This window comes from Centropristis striata, chromosome 9 (genome assembly GCF_030273125.1).
Source record: "Centropristis striata isolate RG_2023a ecotype Rhode Island chromosome 9, C.striata_1.0, whole genome shotgun sequence".
NCBI classification, from domain to species: Eukaryota; Metazoa; Chordata; class Actinopteri; order Perciformes; family Serranidae; genus Centropristis; species Centropristis striata.
The window spans coordinates 1,528,271-1,546,406 of record NC_081525.1 but is presented as its reverse complement, the minus strand read 5'-3'; the positions used below and the strand labels follow the sequence as shown (position 1 = coordinate 1,546,406).

Below are 18,136 nucleotides of genomic sequence, written 5' to 3'. Positions count from 1 at the left end.
ATTTCTATGGTTATTTTGATATAAATCCTTTATTTTTACCAGGTGAAAGTCTCGTTGAGATAAAAAAAAAGACCTGGCCAAGAAAAACAGCATAAAAAGAGACAAGTTGCAACATTTAAACACAGTGATCATAAACAATTAAATACAAATACAGCATCACAACAACACTGAAAGATTAAACAAGTGCCTGTATGAATTTAAAACAATAGTTACATGAACTTTTCTTCAGCTGCTTTTAAGTTGAGAAAATTAACTTCTCGCTTCAAGCAAAAGTCTCGTTGTGAAGCACGTCTCCATCTGATCCCATCACTGTTTTCTTCTCAGAGTTTCAGCTGCAGTCGATATGTTTCTATGTTAATAATCAATTAATTGCTATTAATTTATTATGCAAAACATTTTCACTAAATGCCAACATGTGACCAGCACGACACTTCTTCTGTCTTTTTAAAACGTTTCAAGACGGAGATAATGTCAAATTTAGAACAAAATTATGTTTCTGTTCTTCGTAACAATGCTTTTTAAAAAAAAAATAAATCCTACAACTCTTAACTAGAGTTGCTTCTCAATAAATAAGATATATATAATATATCATAGAATATAATATCATTATTTATGTCAGTAATTCAATTCAAAAATACATTTCATGTCTTAATTTATGTAATTTCTTCTAATTATAATGATTATGGCTTACATTTAATGAACTCCTAAAATTCAGTGTCTCAAAAAAAATTAAAAAAAATCCAAAAGACCAATTTTAAAAAGTCTGTTTCATATGTATGTAAGTGTTTTCCTCTGAAAAGTTTGTCATCTATATGTCTCAATACTTGGTTGGAGCTGTTGAACTACTGGAAATGGACTATTACATCATATTCTAATTTATTGAGATGAACCTGTATATTATATTAAGTTTTATGTAAGTTTTGTATAAGTATATGTTCATTGTCAGCCTTTCAAAATATAAATATTTCAGCCTGTGTCGTCTGTGGGAGACACACAGAGCTGAGAGGACGTACAGCTTCTGTTGAAAACTATTGAGGTCAAAGATTATTTATTTTGTGCTCAAACATGCAAACATTATGTAGAACTCGTTAAAAGCATGCACAATACTTGTTAATATTACATTTCCTAAAAGTGAATGTAATTATATAATGTAAATGTGCGTATCGTAGGAAGGATTGACCTAATGTTTACTACACGGGACATGTTATAAAAAAATTAAAATAAATTACAAAAACTATTTTTTGTACTATGTTACGTATCTTACATCCCATTTAACTAAATTATGTTTTAAAAACACCTAACATAAACAAATAAAAATATGAAAGCATTTGTTGAAGATGATGTAACTAATTGTGGTGCATTCTATAATAACAAAACAACAAAAAAATATAACTAATGCTGCACTAGTTTCTGTATTAATTCTTTAGTTCCCCTGATGACGAGACTGAGATACAGATGTATTTACATCTTTAACCACAAAAATATAAATAAATAAATAAATAATAAAATAAATGGATGAGTGTGTTGTTGCTGCTTCACTAACTGGCTGCTCATGTAACATAAACATGATTAAGAAATCATAATAATAAACAAAAAAGAAATAAACAAGATAAACTAGTTATTTTTTCATATACGTTCATCTCTCTACCTGCATCGTCTCCACGACACTTTCTAGTCAAGAAAGAAATTAAAGAATGAATAAAGTAAAAAAAAATGGCCCCAGAAACTAAATAGAAATGTATTTATTTTTGTCAAAAACATGCAGAAGTTGTATAGGTTTTATTTTTCTAGCCCTGAAAAAAAAAAGTCCAAAAAATACCTGCAAGAACTTTGAAGTAATTTGTGTTTCTGCATGTATCTGATCAGATTTTCTGGATTGTAACAGCTGAAGAGAGGATCAATAATTATGTCCATTATGGATTAATCTGCTGAATATTTCATAAATCTATCGATTCATTGTTTTGTCTACAAAATGTCAGAATATATAGATATATTTTTATTTAAAATGCATATAAAACATGTATTAAATGTCTTGATTTGTCCACCAACAGCCCAACAATATCCAGTAAAATATGATATAAAATAGAGAAAAACAGCATATTTAAGAGGCTGAAAACATTTTGCATGATAGATTAATATCGATTAATTGATTATTACCATAGTAACATATCGACTGCAGCTGAAACTCTGAGAATAAAACGACTCTTTTGCTTTTACTCGAAGCTTTGAAACGAGAAGTTAGTTTTCTCGACTTCTCAGCAGCTGAAGAAAAGTTCGTGCAGCCGTTGTTTTAAATTCATACAGGCACGTTGTTTAATGACGCTATGAATTATACATGTATGACACAATGTGCAGAGCATTTTCTGCAGATGAATGTGAGTCTACATGTGAGCTGCTGGTGTGTTGTGTGAGCAGCGAGAGGAAACGTTGGATGTTAGAGACGCAGCACATCTGTGAATAATGTGCAGCAGAGAGCTTTGATAAAAGAGACTGGAGGCTCATTCCTGAAGCGCTGCGTCAGCCCACAGCCCACAGCATCTAATAATGGATTTGATTTCACAGCGAGGAACAACATTAGCACCCCCCGAGTCCCATCAGTACAGGGTGGAGGAGGTGGTGGGGGGGGGTGGTGAAGGAAGTGTGTGTGTCAAAGATTATGGGAATAAATTCATGACCGTTTTTATCCGAAACAAGAGTGAATCATGCAGAAAAAACGTCTTTGTGCTTTGTTTGGTCTGTTTTTAGAGGCAGAGTTTAGACTTTATGACTTTATTTGACTTCTCAAAGTTCAGAGAGACACAGAACGTCTCATGTTGAAGACTGGGAACCTTTGACCCGCTGATGAAGACAATGAGACGTGGTTGAAAGTGATATCTTTCACAATAATATCGGTATTTTTTTTTTATGCAGTAAGCAGTGTGCTCTGTGCATGTGATTGAGGAATGGCATGGATATTCAAGTGTATTTGAATGGCATCTGTTTGTTTTAGTCAAGATTATGCTAAAATATACTCTCCTCAACTATAGTTAAGTTCCCTAAGAAGAGCCAACCTTCAATTTTGAAAATTCCCAGTTTATTCCCATAAATTCCCGTTAATTCCCATTAATTCCCTTAAATTCCCATGGAAAGTTTCCGTCTTTGAAAATTCTGGGAATTTTGCAACCCTAGTGTTAACAGAATCCACCACAGAATTTACAAGAAGACTGTCAAAATAAGATGCCTTAAATAAAACATACAAGAACCTTTATTCTCCTTTACAAAATGTCATTAAAATATGGGAATAAATTCATTACCGTTTTTATCCGAAACAAGAGTGAATCATGCAGAAAAAACGTCTTTGTGCTTTGTTTGGTCTGTTTTTAGAGGCAGAGTTTAGACTTGTATGACTTTATTTGACTTCACAAAGTTCAGAGAGACACAGAACGTCTCATGTTCTGGACTGGGAACGTTTGACCCGCTGATGAAGACAATGAGACGTGGTTGAAAGTAATATCTTTCACAATAATATCGGTATATTTTTTTTATGGTTAAAAAAAATGCATATCACGATATTGGCAACGTTCCTACTTCTTGATGTAGTTTTTAAAGTTGTTTTAATCACAAAAAGCGACTAACTTCCTGTAGCTAAACACATGCAGCTTTCAAAATAAGAGCATGGTGTGTTATCAGAATCCACCACAGAATTTACAAGAAGACTGTCAAAATAAGATGCCTTAAATAAAACATACAAGAACCTTTATTCTCCTTTACAAAATGTCATTAAAATATGCCCCCGGAACCCCTACATGGTTATTTTTATTATTTGCTCATACTCAAGAGTATTTTTTTTTGTATTTGGTAACTGTTGAGATTTGTACTTCACACTACATTTTTTGTCAGCTTTGTCACGGCCATAGACTGTATATCAGTAGGGCTGTTTCCACTACAGCCCATTACCCAGAATGAGGCGGTCTCACTCGCCGAAACGCCCCTAATTATAATATGAGCCGTCCTAGAGGACTTTTGTCAGGACTTTTTTTAGTCCCTGTAGTAGAGCAGGGTCTTTATTCTCACCTGAAAACAGCCTGGTTGCTGATTGGATAGAACGCTAAGCAGGATGTGACGTAGTACTCTACAGCAGTAGTTCTCAACCTTTTTAAGTCACGACCCCCAATTTAACATGCATGTTGTCCATGACCCCCGCTCACTGAACACAATCTCACACGCACAGTTCAGATCACCCAAAAAAGAAACAAAATGACCAAAAAAAAGACACAAATTGACCACAAAATGACCAGAAAAGAAACAAAATGACCAAAAATGACACAAATTGACCAAAAAAGACACAAAATGACCAAAAAAAAAGACACAAAATGACCCCAAAAATAAACAAAATAAACAAAAAAACCCCACAAAATGACTAAAAAAAGACACAAAATTACCAAAAAAGACACAAATTGACCACAAAATGTCAAATAAAGACACAAAATGACTAAAAAAAGACTAAAACACATTAACACATGAACACTTTAACACAGTGGAGACAGAGCTGACTTCCAAAATGATTTGGCGACCCCCAGAAATCATCTCGCGACCCCAATTGGGGTCCCGACCCCAAGGTTGAGAACTACTGCTCTACAGGACAACAAACATCATTTGTAAAAGCAGGTGAAGCAGTGTTGCCAACTTAGCAACTTTGTTGCTATATTTAGCAACTTTTCAGACCCCCTTAGCGACTATTTTTTAAGAAAGCGACTGGAGACAAATCCAGCCACTCCTTCTAACTCTTCTTAACGAGCCGGGGGGTGGAAATGTGGAAAAGCATTAATAAAATGTTTAATATGTTTACTTTAAACACAAAAAAGCACAAAAAGTCACGTAAACAACAATATATTGAGTCCAGAAAAAAACTGTGTCCTTTTATACATGGAACGATAAGTCGATATAGTAATTATGGTGGCAGGCGTACCCAGCAGTTCTTGTATTTTCTTTGGTAACCATGAGTCCCATGTGTTTAAACTGTGACCGTAGTGGAGCGCCACAGTTAATAACACCACCATGCAACAATATGTCACAAAAGTTTGTTGGTGGAGCTTTGAATTAAGATTGCTTTGTGCATTTCACTTTGGTTTGTTAAGGATCTAATAACGTTAACCCTATAAAGCCTGAACCATGAAACAATTGCCAGAAAATTCAGTTTTTTTTTTAAACTGGTGTTTATTGAACCTGCTGACAAATTAAAAAAAAAAATATATATATATGATTTTGCATGTATGAATTCTAATTTGTATCATATTTGATACATCAGGTCTTTTTGTACAATTTGTTTCTCACAGTTTGTTTTTCTTGAACTAACAAACACATATAAAACCTAATATTTTTAACCAATTCAAACTTTGATTTTCATTTTAACATTTTTCTTAAACATACCAAAAAATTGTATTTCATATAATACAACATCAAACATCTGCTGATATGAATTTTTCATGCAGCAATGATGGATCCACCAGTGGAACCAGCAGATTGCCATCTAAAAATACACACCAAAAAAAGTAAATGATGTATTTCTTTGAATTGTTGGAGAGATTTCTCAATTTTACTCTAAATAAACCTAATTATGTCAGTTAAACCTTTACTTAGTTTACCTAAATAAGAAAAATACTTTATGTTGCTATATTTAGGGCATAATGTATGAAATGCAAAAATTGACAAATTTTCAAATTAGTCATCATTAATACCTGATGATGTAGAGGTCTCAAAAACGTGTGAATCAAATATGATACATTTGGCTTTATAGGGTTAATGCTTTTTACGCTGATATGCTGCACAGTGTAATGTTTTTTTATCAACTTTAATGATAAACACATTGGAAAAGGCCGTGAACATAGTGACAATGTATTAAATAACATCTGACTGGTTCAGATCTGCTCACATGTGAGAACGGAACATTAGAGAAGTTCTGCTGAAGGAGAAAGTGACAAGATGAGTGAAAACTAAAGTGAGAATGTCAGAAAGGAGCTGGTGTCTCTTAAAGAGACAGGCACCTCCAGATAAAGGATGAATACAGCTTTATTCAGACAGTATGAGAATATTAATGTGTTTTTTGAACATTAAAGCATGTAAACATGTTCTATTAGAAACCAGGAATACAAGTTAATATGATATGATATTGATATTAATATGAATATGAGCATATTATGTCCCCTTTAACGTCTGTTCATGGCAACTTATATTGTTATTGTTATAATTAACAAGGTTATCACACTCATTTTCCTCATGTTGTGCAGCCTTATTTAGGCACATTGTTTCTGATTCTCTTGTATTTAATCTTAACTACAAAATCCTGCTTTGACTCTGGATGTAAAATGTTTGTTAGTGATTCATCACATGGAAACTGTTATTTTATTCTGGCTGCAAAACTCCACACAAATAGAAATATCCTACATCTCCTGTTAGGGCTGGGCGATATATCGATATATTTTTAAATGTGATATGGAATTTCACCATATCGCATATATCGCTATAGTTAAAAAAATATATAAATGCTGCCCTTACTAGGGTTTGTCATATTTAGTTATTTTGTAATGTTCGTTATTCTTCTCTCATATAAATATATTTATTTCAGAAAAAGATTGGCCTATTTTATTTCATAGGCTTTTTTTATTTAAGATATTTTTTTTATTTAAATGTGCACTTTATGGAGCTTTGATTAAAAAAAAAAAAGAAAATCTCCTGTTGTTATACAGTATTTATGTTCACTTAAATAAACAGTTTCAATAAAACTACTTGTGACATGTCAGATTAGACTTTGACTGAACATTTGCTCTCACTAAAATAAATATAAATATACCAGGATATATATCAATATTCAGCCTAAATATATCAGGGTATGACTTTCGGTCCATATCGCCCAGCCCTACCTCCTGTGCATCATTTTATATCAAAGTTCAACTTATATGTTTGTTTTCAAGAGCTTGTAATGACTGTAGCTTCCACAGAAGATAAACACTTGAACCAGAATGATCTCAGTGAGTCTGATGTTCCCCGGTTCTCTCCTCTCTGTCTGCAGGTTTGGTTCCAGAACCGGAGAGCTAAGTTCCGTAGAAACGAGCGCGCCATGCTGGCCAGCAAGAACGCCTCTCTGCTCAAGTCTTACTCAGGAGACGTGACGGCGGTGGAGCAGCCCATCGTACCGCGCCCAGCGCCACGCCCCAACGACTACCTGTCCTGGGGCAGCGCCGCCCCCTACAGGTACACCCCACACACACCTATCACCCCACACACACCTATCACCCCACACACACACCTGGAACACACACACACACACACACACACACACACTGCTCTGCCTGTGCACTAACGTCTGCTCTAACGCTGCTGATCTGCACCACAGAAGAAGAACTCATACAGACTCAGTGAGGACAGTCCTGCTGTCAAAAAGGAAAAATAGAAAAGTTGGGGGCAAAAAAAGAGATTTTGATGTTTTTAAAGAGCTTAAATTATTTAACAAAATCCTTAATTATTAAGGTAGAACATTTTTTTTCAACATAAAAAGTCCAGTTATTGTTAAGAAGTTTAGTTTGACTGTTGTCTGAAAACGTCTTTAGTCCAGTTTTTGGATTTTTGTGCTTTTTTAATTTATTTTTATTTATTTATTTTGAAACTATTTTGGATTTTTGTGCTTTTTTTATTTATTTTTATTAATTTATTTTGAAACTATTTTGGATTTTTGTGCTTTTACTCTGGTGGAAGAAGGAAGAAAGGGAAGAAGGTTAAAAAAAAAGAAGAAAATAAATGACAGCAGGAAAGAAATGGGAAAAGAAAGTAGACACAGAATGAAGGGAGAAAGGAAACAAGGAAAGAAAGAAGAGGGAAAGATGGCAGAAAAGAAAAAGAAAGGAGAGAGAAAGAAAGTAAGACAGAAAGAGAGAAAGTGAAAGATAAAAAAGGAACGAAAGAGAAAGACAAACAGAAAGAAAGAAAGAAAGTGAAAGACAAAGAGAACGAAAGAGAGAGGCAGAAAGAGAAAGACAGAAAAAAGAAAGAAAGAAAGAAAAAGAAAGGAGAGAGAAAGAAAGTAAGACAGAAAGAAAGTGAAAGACAAAGAAAACAAAAGAGAAAGAAAGTAAGAGAGAAAGAAAGAAAAGAGAGAGAGAAAATAGAAAAGTGAACAAGTTCTTCAGTTCTTCTGACTCTCCTTCTCTGCTGTTTGTCTCCAGATGAAAAAACACAAACTGAAACCACAATAACACACACACACACACACACACACACACACACACACACCCTGACCCTGTGGCTGTGTGTTATTGTTTCATTTCCTCTCCTCCACCTGAACATTCTCCTCATAGTTGCTCTGAACTCTGATCTTTATAATCTGATTCTCTGAACCTCATCTTGTTCCTGCAGCTGTCAGAACGCCTCACTTCCTGTCTGAAGTCTCTAACAACACAAACACACTCAGTAATAATCAATAATTTCCTTCAGCAGCTGCTCTCTGCAGCTTCTTACATCAAACAAACAAGAATAAATAGTGTGGGACTGTTTTCAGTCCTGAGGAGGATTGTTTAACAGCTTTTTCCCAAATATAAAATGCATTAATGATGGATAAACCTTTACAATATTACATTTATTTTGTTATAGTTGAATAACTGTAATTTCTGTATGAGATGAACAGAAGCGTGCTTGCAATTATGTTGTTTTAATGCCGTTATCTTAACCCTATAAAGCCAAGTGTATCATATTTAATACACAAGTTTTTTCACTATAATAACCAAAAAAAGACTAAAAGAAGACACAAAATGACAAAAAAGACACAAAATGACTGAAAAAACACTACATTACTTAAAAAAGACACAAAATGACCAAAAAATACACAAAATGACCAAAAAAAATATACAAAATGACAAAAAAAATACACAAAATTATTAGAAAAAGACACAAAATTACAAAAAAAAGGCAGCCGTGCTTGCAATTATGTTGATTTAATGCCGTTATCTTAACCCTATAAAGCCAAGTTTATCATATTTAATAAACAAGGTTTTTTACTATAATAACCAAAAAAAGACACAAAATTACTAAAAGAAGACACAAAATGACAAAAAAGACACAAAATGACTGAAAAAACACTACATTACTTAAAAAAGACACAAAATGATGCAAAAAAAGACACAAAATTTAAAAAAAAAAGACACAAAATTACAAAAAAAAGGCAGCCGTGCTTGCAATTATGTTGATTTAACCCTATAAAGTCAAGTTTATCATATTTAATACACAAGTTTTTGAGTCCTCGACATCATCAGTGTGATTTTTTTTTTTTGCCTGAAAAACCTGATGATGTTTACATGTGTTGAAGATAAACAAACTGAGCAACAAATTGAACAAAAAATCCCAGATGTAGCAACAATAATCTGCAGGTTCCTCTGGTGGATCCGTCACTGCTGCAGGAAAACTTCAGGACAATGTTAAAAGGAAAGTCAAAGTCTTAATATCATAAAAAATATTAGGTTTTATATGTTTTTGTTAGTTCAAGAAAAACAAACTGTGAGCAACAAATTGCATAAAAAGATCTGATGTATCAAATATGATTCACATTAGAATTAATTTATGCAAATTATTGACTTTAGGTTCAATAAACACTCAAGTTTTTTTAAAAATCTGAATTTTCTGGCAATTATTTCATGGTTCAGGCTTTATGATCTTAACCCCAAAACTGTTGTTTTTACGGTAAAAACCAGCAGCTGTGGTTGTCAGAACTTTACCGTAATAAATACGGTGCAACTTTTTTCAATATTACGGTAAAATTATATTAGCACTGTTGATTTCACATTTAAGATTTTCATTTTATTCAAATTTTTTACTGTCTAAATAAAAAGTTTTTCCATCAAAAGAAACACTTTTTTGCCATATAATTGACAAGAAAATACTTTATAAATGAAAATGCATAAATGAAAGACTTTAGCATTAAATATTACAGTATATTTTTGTTAGAGATATGGTGTTTAGTACATTTAACAGTGAGAAAAAGTATTTTTTGCATAAGATAAATGCAAAAATGACAGTGTTGCTTGTATATATATTACAGTATATTTTACAGTGGAGTAATGTAGTAAAAAAATGTTTAAAAAAACACAGTTTTGTCTGATATCTACATTTACAGTGTTTCATTGTTACTGAAACTGAATTAACTCATTTATCATTTTACATCTTTTACTGTCATTGTTTAGCAGTTTTTCACCCTAAAATCTACAGACATTTTTTACAGTGTAGAGTTAAGATCACAACCAGTTATCTTGATGAAATAAAAGTTAATTTCCTTGATTATTTATAATATTTTTCAGAGATCAGGAGTGTCTTCTTGACACCTGAAACAACTGATTTAAGCAGAAAATATGAGATCAATTATTCGTTATTGATCAAAGCATCAGACTACACTGGTAACAATGATAAATATTTTCTTTTGATGGAAAAACGTTTTATTTTACGGTAAAAAATGGAATAAAATGTCTTTTTACCATTAATATTAAAAAAAGTTCTATCTTATTTATTACAGTAAAGTTTTTTACAGTGTAATTAAATATCTAACATGGGCAGAAAAGACATTGTGTCTTTCTGTTAGAGTTAGAAACATTAATATAATTTTCATCTTCTTGTTTTTCAACCAAGTGAGCAGAATAAAAGTTGCCATTGTACGTTTGTGGAAACCACAGATTCCAACAGAAATTTCAACATTTTTGAACCACAAGTATGTTGAATATGAATATTTCTGAGCTGCTTCTCAAACTTGTCACAGTTGCTGTTTTAAACACTTAAACACTTTGGTTGTGGTTTTAAAAAAAGAACAAGATTAGTCATAAAAAAACAATAATTCCAGACATAACTAACTGACCAAACCATAAACATCTCCACCTCCTGAACCTCCAACAACGCTTTTTATATAATAACGCTTTGTCACGAGACAAAAATAAAAATGTTGGTTTGTGGAAACGTACAATGGCAACATTGTAGAGAGATCAACACTCGTTATAGAAGTCTCCATAATTAACCTGTGATCTAGAGAGAAAATAAAGGTCATTTTCTCATCATAAATTATATTTTTATCTCAAGAATCAACATTTATTAACTTGTTATCACAAGATAGCAAAATAATAACTTGTAATCTTGAGATAACTGTTTAAAAAATGATTGCAAGCACTGGAATTAATCCCAAAAAAATGAGGAATATATAATTTATGTTGAGGAGAGTTAGAAAGACTAAAGGACACGTTCTGGTTATGATTATGAAATATCGTCTAATGAGCTCTGAGCTACAGTCATTTTTTAATTTTTAGAAATCTTCTCCTCTATATAGGTTTTGGTAGTTATGGTTATAACTAAAAATGACCTGGTTGACTTGAACTACTGGAGATGGACTTACATCATATTCTAATGTGTTGAGACGATCCTGTATAGCAGGGGTCTCAAACTCAAATTACTTGGGGGCCGCTGGAGGCAGTATCAAAATGACCCAAAAATACCCAAAATTATTAGAAAAAGACACAAAATGACCAAAAAAAGACACATAATTACTAAAAAAAGACACAAAATGACCAAAAAAAGACACAAAATGACTAAAAAAAGACACAAAATGACCATAAAAAGACACAAAATGACCAAAAAAGACACATAATTAATAAAGAAAGACACAAAATGACCATAAAAAGACACAAAATGACTAAAAAAAGACACAAAATTACAAAAAAAAGACACAAAATTACAAAAAAAAGACACAAAATGACCATAAAAAGACACAAAATTACAAAAAAAAGACGCGAAATTACAAAAAAGACACAAAATTACAAAAAAAGTGGACACAAAATTACAAAAAAAGACAAAATTATTAGAAAAAAACACAAAATTACAAAAAAAGACACAAAATTACTACAAAAAAGACACAAAATTACTAAAAAAAAAAGACACAAAATAACAAAAAAAAGAAACAAAATTTAAAAAAAAAGACACAAAATGACCAAAAAATACACAAAATAAAAAAAAAAATAATACACAAAATTATTAGAAAAAAACACAAAATTACAAAAAAAGACACAAAGTTACCAAAAAAAGACAGATGATGAGTTTGAGGCCCATGCCGTATATAGAGTATATATGTCTCTACTATACTTATCTACTGCAGTTAGACTCTGTAGGGCTGAACTATTAAACTGTGTTCAGGTGATGAGTGCTGCTGTGGATTCTCTCTTCTCGTGTTCCCTCCCGTTTCTCTTCTCTCCGTAATAACTTTCCTCTCTAACTTGAGACTAATTGTGTTGAATGAAACCAGCCGTGGGCCCCGTGGCCCCTCCTGTCAGCATGAACGGGGCGGGGCGGGGCCCGGCTCCTGAGGCCCTGCTGACGAGGTGATAATGTGAAAACAAAGCGTATAAATCCCCCGGTGACCCCTGACCCCGCTCTGCTACACCACACCAGATAATAACGACGCTAACAGAGGCAGAAGCTCTACTGGGCAACATTTTTTGTGACTCTGGTTACTCTGGTCCTGATCACACTAATCCTCCGTTCTTATGAAACTGGGAGTAAAATGTCGCTCTGTGAGCTGTTGTTGGCCGGACGCAGAGCGAGCGAGCGGCGAGGGGAATATGACATAATAATGCTATGTGGAGGAGGCTAACGTGGTGCTAACACTTGACTGTATATGATCCTAAAGCTGGTATCCCATGGCGGAGGGGGGGCCGGTGAGAGTGCCACAGAAAATGCTGCCCTCAGAGAACAAGTACGCTCCACTTTACTACACTCACCTTTTATTCTCTCCTCCTTAAACTACAATCATCACCTGTTTCTGTTTGTCTTTATATACAAAATATCTGACTGTCTGAATGTTTGTTGTTGTTGTTTTTAAAGGATCAAACCAGAGTTTCTGCACATTTTAACCCTTTTTCAGTGTCGTAATAATAATAATAATAATAATAATAATAATAATAATGCATCAGTTTTATATAGCGCTTTTCAAAATACACAAAGACGCTTTACAAAAAACACAAAGTGAAAAAGAATACAAATGCATACAACACATACAAATATATAATCATCTTTTCTCCTGGCAGAAGTTAGCTTAGTGAAACATGCTTTTATTTTGAAATATCAGGTAAAGAAGCATCATGTCATGTTGGTAATTAAATATCAAACAAACTGAATTTAATGTGCTCTTTTTACCTGAAACAATAAAGGAAAATAATACATTTAAGGAAAATGTCTCAGATAAATATTGGTTTGTTTAAAGCTGCTGACTGTAAATTCATTTTAAGTAAAAATCTTCACAAAAAGGCAAAAAAAAAACCAAACCAGTGCACTGATATTTTGTTCTTAATTTTTTTAAAATATTAGAGAGTTATTTAGTCAAACTGAGCTCCTGAAAATAACTTAAGCATGTTTGTGTCTGCACTGCAAATTGTTTGTTTCTTACCAAGATAAAAAAAAAACATTAGATTTAGTGTTGGATAATTTATCTTGTTTTAAGAGTTAATTTGTAACAATCTTAATTTAATAAATCTTGTCAAGTGAAATTATCTTGCTGCATTTCCCTCAGATTTAGTCTTTTTTATCTTGTTTTTAGACTAAACACCTTGTTTTTGCAGTGTAGTGAAACATGCTTTTAGTTTGAAATATGCTTCAGATAAAAAATCATCATGTGTGTTAATGTGGAGCAGACTTTATAAATCACTCTGCACTCACAGCTCATTCTCTCTTAAATAAAAAATAAAAAAAATAAAAATAATACATTTAAGGAAACAAATGTCTCAGATAAATATTAGTTGGTTTAAAGCTGCTGACTGTAATTTAATTTTAAGTTAAATCTTCAAAAAAAGACTAAAAACAAACCAGTGCACTGATATTTTGTTCTTAATATTTCCAAAATTTAATTTTTACTCTAAAACAAATATTAGAGTTATTTAGTTAAACTGAGCTCCTGTAAATAACTTAAGAATGTGTTTGTGTCTGCACTGCAAATGATTTGTTTCTTACCAAGATTTAAAAAAAACCCCAGCAACTTTAGTTTAGAAGTGTTAGATCATTTATCTTGTTTTAAGAGTTCATTTCTAACAATCTTAATTTAAGACATCTTGTCAAGTGAAATCATCTTGCTGCATGGACAGATGAATTCACTTGTTTTTAGAACCTTTTCCCTCAGATTTAGTCTTTTTTATCTTGTTTTTGCAGTGTAGTGAAACATGTTTTTAGTTTAAAATCTGCTTCAGATAAAGAATCATCATGTGTGTTAATGTGGAGCAGACTTTATAAATCACTCTGCACTCACAGCTCATTCTCTCCAAACTCTAACCGTTTTAAATAAAGTAAAATAAATAAATAAAAAGAAGTAATAGCAGAAAATAATACATTTAAGGAAACAAATGTCTCAGATAAATGTTAGTTGGTTTAAAGCTGCTGACTGTAAATTTATTTTAAGTTAAAATCTTCATTAAAAAGAGAAAAAACAAACCAGTGCACTGATATTTTGTTCTTAATTTTTCCAATTTTCATGTTGACAACAATGCAGTTTCCTTCTAAAACAAATATTAGAGAGTTATTTAGTCAAGCTGAGCTCCTGAAAATAACTTCAGGATGTTTGTGTCTGATTAAGAGTTTATAATTAAGTTTGTAAAGCATAAATAAAGACAAACTGACCAGGTCTAAAAGCTTTTTCAGTGAGAACTAACAGCAGGACGTGAGAGAAGAAGATCTCCAGAATAAAACATGTTTCAGTCTCTGACAGGAGCTCAACATGTTTATGATGTTTGGGTTGAAAAAAACAAACAAGTCAATAAATCACAAGCAGAAAAACAAGTTTTATAAAAGAGCCAGCAAGAGAAATGTGAACAACAAACAGCACTTCAATACGGATACAGAGAAAGAAAGAAAGAAAGAAAGAAAGAAAGAAAGAAAGAAAGAAAAGGAGATGAAAGGAAAATAAATAGATAAACATTAGACGAGAATAGTTCTGATCCTAAAAAGACTAAAAAAATGTTTCTAAATAAAACTTTCTGCCGTCCGTCTGTTAAAGAAGTCCAGAAAACTTCAGATAGAAGATTTCTGTTCTTCTTTTGAGGATCAGAAATGATTGTGTTGTTTTATTAGAGAGTCTGTCCTCGTCTATCTGATGTTTATTTTATTATATTAATTAAACATCAGGCTTCAATATTAAAACTCTTAATAAACTTTTAAAGAAACTATGAATAAAGGAAGTTAACTGAAACAGAGACGGAGAGAGAGACAAACAGAAAGAATAAAAACTTTGACATTTCCCTCCATAAACATCATATTTCTGTTTAAAGCCAAAACATTTTTTATAAAACTGTTTTAATCCAAAGAACAGACATGTGGGGATGATCTGCTGCTTATTAAATACAGTAGTGATGAACCTGTATGAGTAAGCCAGAAAATCACAAATTATGTGACAGAAATAGATATTTTTATTTTTATTTTAACTTCTTATTCTGGAAAAAGTCAGCCATTATTTTTGTGAAATTAGTGCAGTATGAGCATGTTAAAATATTATTTTTATTTAATTTTATTGCGATATTAAATCATGTTGATGCCTTCAAGACACAAAAACAGCATTGCTGATTAATATTAGGTTAGAAAAAACTGACTTTTGATATGAAAGACGCCCACTTCCTGTCTTCTATCAGAATACAGACAGATCATTGTGTTGGTTAAACAAATAATAATAATAACGTGTAAAATGTAGCGTGGCCAAGATACTGACAACCAAGATTAAAAAAATATTTGGCACGTGCTGTAAAACTCAGATAAAAACAGAATGCATCAAATTCAGAACTGGTTTTATTTTTATACATATTTTATTAAAAAATTGAACTAAAAAATAGATATTTTGTCCCTGTTTTTTTTAAATTATAACTTTATTTAATTGAATGTAGGTTGTAAAGGATTTTGAATAATTTTTATTCTGTTTTTATGACTTTTTTTCACAGTGTTACATCATTTTTGGAATCTGTGTATAAATGTGAAGGTTACAGAGTGGATTTCAAAATAAAAGAGACCTTTTGTTCCGACTCATTTGCCAGTTATGACCTGGCCTAAAAGACTGCATATTTAAATATAAAATTACATCACTTCTAATTCTGTGAGAAGAACTCTTCAAGGTTCAAGGTTTTTATTTGCCATTTGTGAACAGCCCTCAGTCCAAACACAGCGGGATTTTTGTACAGGGTTCTCTGGTTGTCAACAAAAAGACTAAAAATAAGGAGAATAAATATAAATATATATATATATATATACTTCAACAAGGACAATATATATATAAATAAGGAGAATAAATATGATTTTATATATATACATAGGGAGAATAAATATAAATGTATATATAAGGAGAATAAATATATAATAATAAATAAATATTAAAGGGTATCAGCTCCAAATATGGACATTATATACAACATTATGAAATAAGGCAGTCTAATAAGAAAAATATAAACATATAAAATATGGATGCACTGTGCAGAAGGTGTCATATGTGCAGACTCAGAGTAATAAATATTAATAAATATGAATAAATAGTAATAAATACACTGGTTCTGGTGGTTAAAATGTGCAGAAACCTTCTGTTTTTTTACTCCTTCCTGTCAGATTTTCTGTGAATTCTTCTCCTGATCAGTGATACCTGTGTTGTTGTGTTTTTTTTTATCCTTTCCATATTTCCACAGCTGCGGCTCACGCTGAGCCTCAGCTCGCCGTCAGCTGCAGGTGATGTAACCTTTTCCCCTCCTCTTGTCTCCAGCGCCATGGCAACCTACCCGCCCACCTGCTCCAACACCAACACGTCCCAGGGCATGAACATGGCCAACAGCATCGCCAACCTGAGGCTCAAAGCCAAAGAGTACAGCCTGAACCAGGTGCCCACGGTCAACTGAGAGGAGGGGGAGGGGCCGGGGGAAGGGGGAGGGGCCAGAGGAGGGGGAGGGGCCTCTCCTGCAGACGGACTCCGTCATCTAACAAATAAACCGGATCCTGAAGCCTTCGTCTGGTCCTGGAGCCTCCTTTCTGCAGATCTCTGGACTCGGAGCGAGGGCAGGATTCCCCCCAAAGCCTTAGCCGCCATTTTTATTTTGTTGTTTTTATTCTCGTGAGCATCACTGAACTCTTGTTGGTACAAACAGACGCCTGGACTGGATGCTGTAGCCGCATATCTGCCTAGTTTACTGTGTGATTGTGACTGAAGTGGAGGGCGAGACTCGAGTCCGGACTACGTGGACCCCCTTTGTGTCCCCCTTTTATGGATAAAAAGGACACCAAAGTTTTGGGAACAACCCTTTGTTTTGTTTTTCTTCCCTTCCCTCTTTTTCTTTTTTTTTTTAAATCAACAACAAACCGACAAGGACTTCCTCTTCCTCTCACATTTATGCAATTTCGTTTTGTTTTTTGTTTTTTTCCACGTTTTTTCTGTCATGTTATACCACTGATGAGCAAACACTTTCATGTAATAGTCCAATATAAAGGAGAGGCTAATGTATTTCTGAATCCAAAACCATCTTCTTTAATTTCCTATGATATCCTTTTATTTGTAACAGAATTAAAAAAAACTTGTATATTAATAAAAATACATTTCAAGCAATGCAGTGGAACAGTGTCCCATTGAACAGATTCACAGAGGAAGACAGTTTTTATTAGAGGTGTGCCATATCGTATTGATCACCATTATACTGGTAAATAAAAATGCATATCATGATACTGGCAACATTCCTACTTGTTGCCATAGTGGATTAAGGGTTTTGTCAAGAGACAAAAGTAAAAAAAAATGTATTTGGCAACTGTTGAGATTTGCAATTTATACTAGATTTTAGATTTATGATTGATTTTTTATCTATTTATACAGACTAAAAAAAATAGGGCTGCACAATGAATCAAATTTTAATCGTGATGACGATTAAATTAACCTGATCGTCGGCGATATTTCCATTTTAAAATGCGTCTCTCCTGTATATCTAATCAACACTTTCTACACCAGTAGTCCACCAACCACCAGGGGGCGGGGCCGTGTTTCTCCCCTGAAAACAGCCTGGTTGCTGATTGGATAGAACGCTAAGCAGGATGTGACGTAGTACTGGACGCCACAACAACACGCAACATTTGTAAAAGCCTGTGA

The 18,136-nt window shown here is 33.0% G+C and overlaps 1 protein-coding gene across 3 annotated transcripts in view; it reads left to right on the top strand.

Annotated features, from left to right (window-relative positions):
* prrx1b (paired related homeobox 1b) overlaps positions 1-16,953 on the top strand; it is a 43,525-nt gene extending 26,572 nt beyond the window's left edge. For 2 of the 3 annotated variants that reach the window (XM_059342130.1, XM_059342131.1), the window contains exons 3-5: positions 7,049-7,230; positions 12,683-12,748; positions 16,772-16,953. In XM_059342130.1, coding sequence (XP_059198113.1) covers positions 7,049-7,230; positions 12,683-12,748; positions 16,772-16,904 — 381 coding nt within the window. In that variant the 3' untranslated portion in view covers positions 16,905-16,953. The remainder of the gene's footprint in view (positions 1-7,048; positions 7,231-12,682; positions 12,749-16,771) is intronic. The other variant, XM_059342132.1, reaches the window with a different exon arrangement.
* Positions 16,954-18,136: the final 1,183 nt, after the last annotated feature.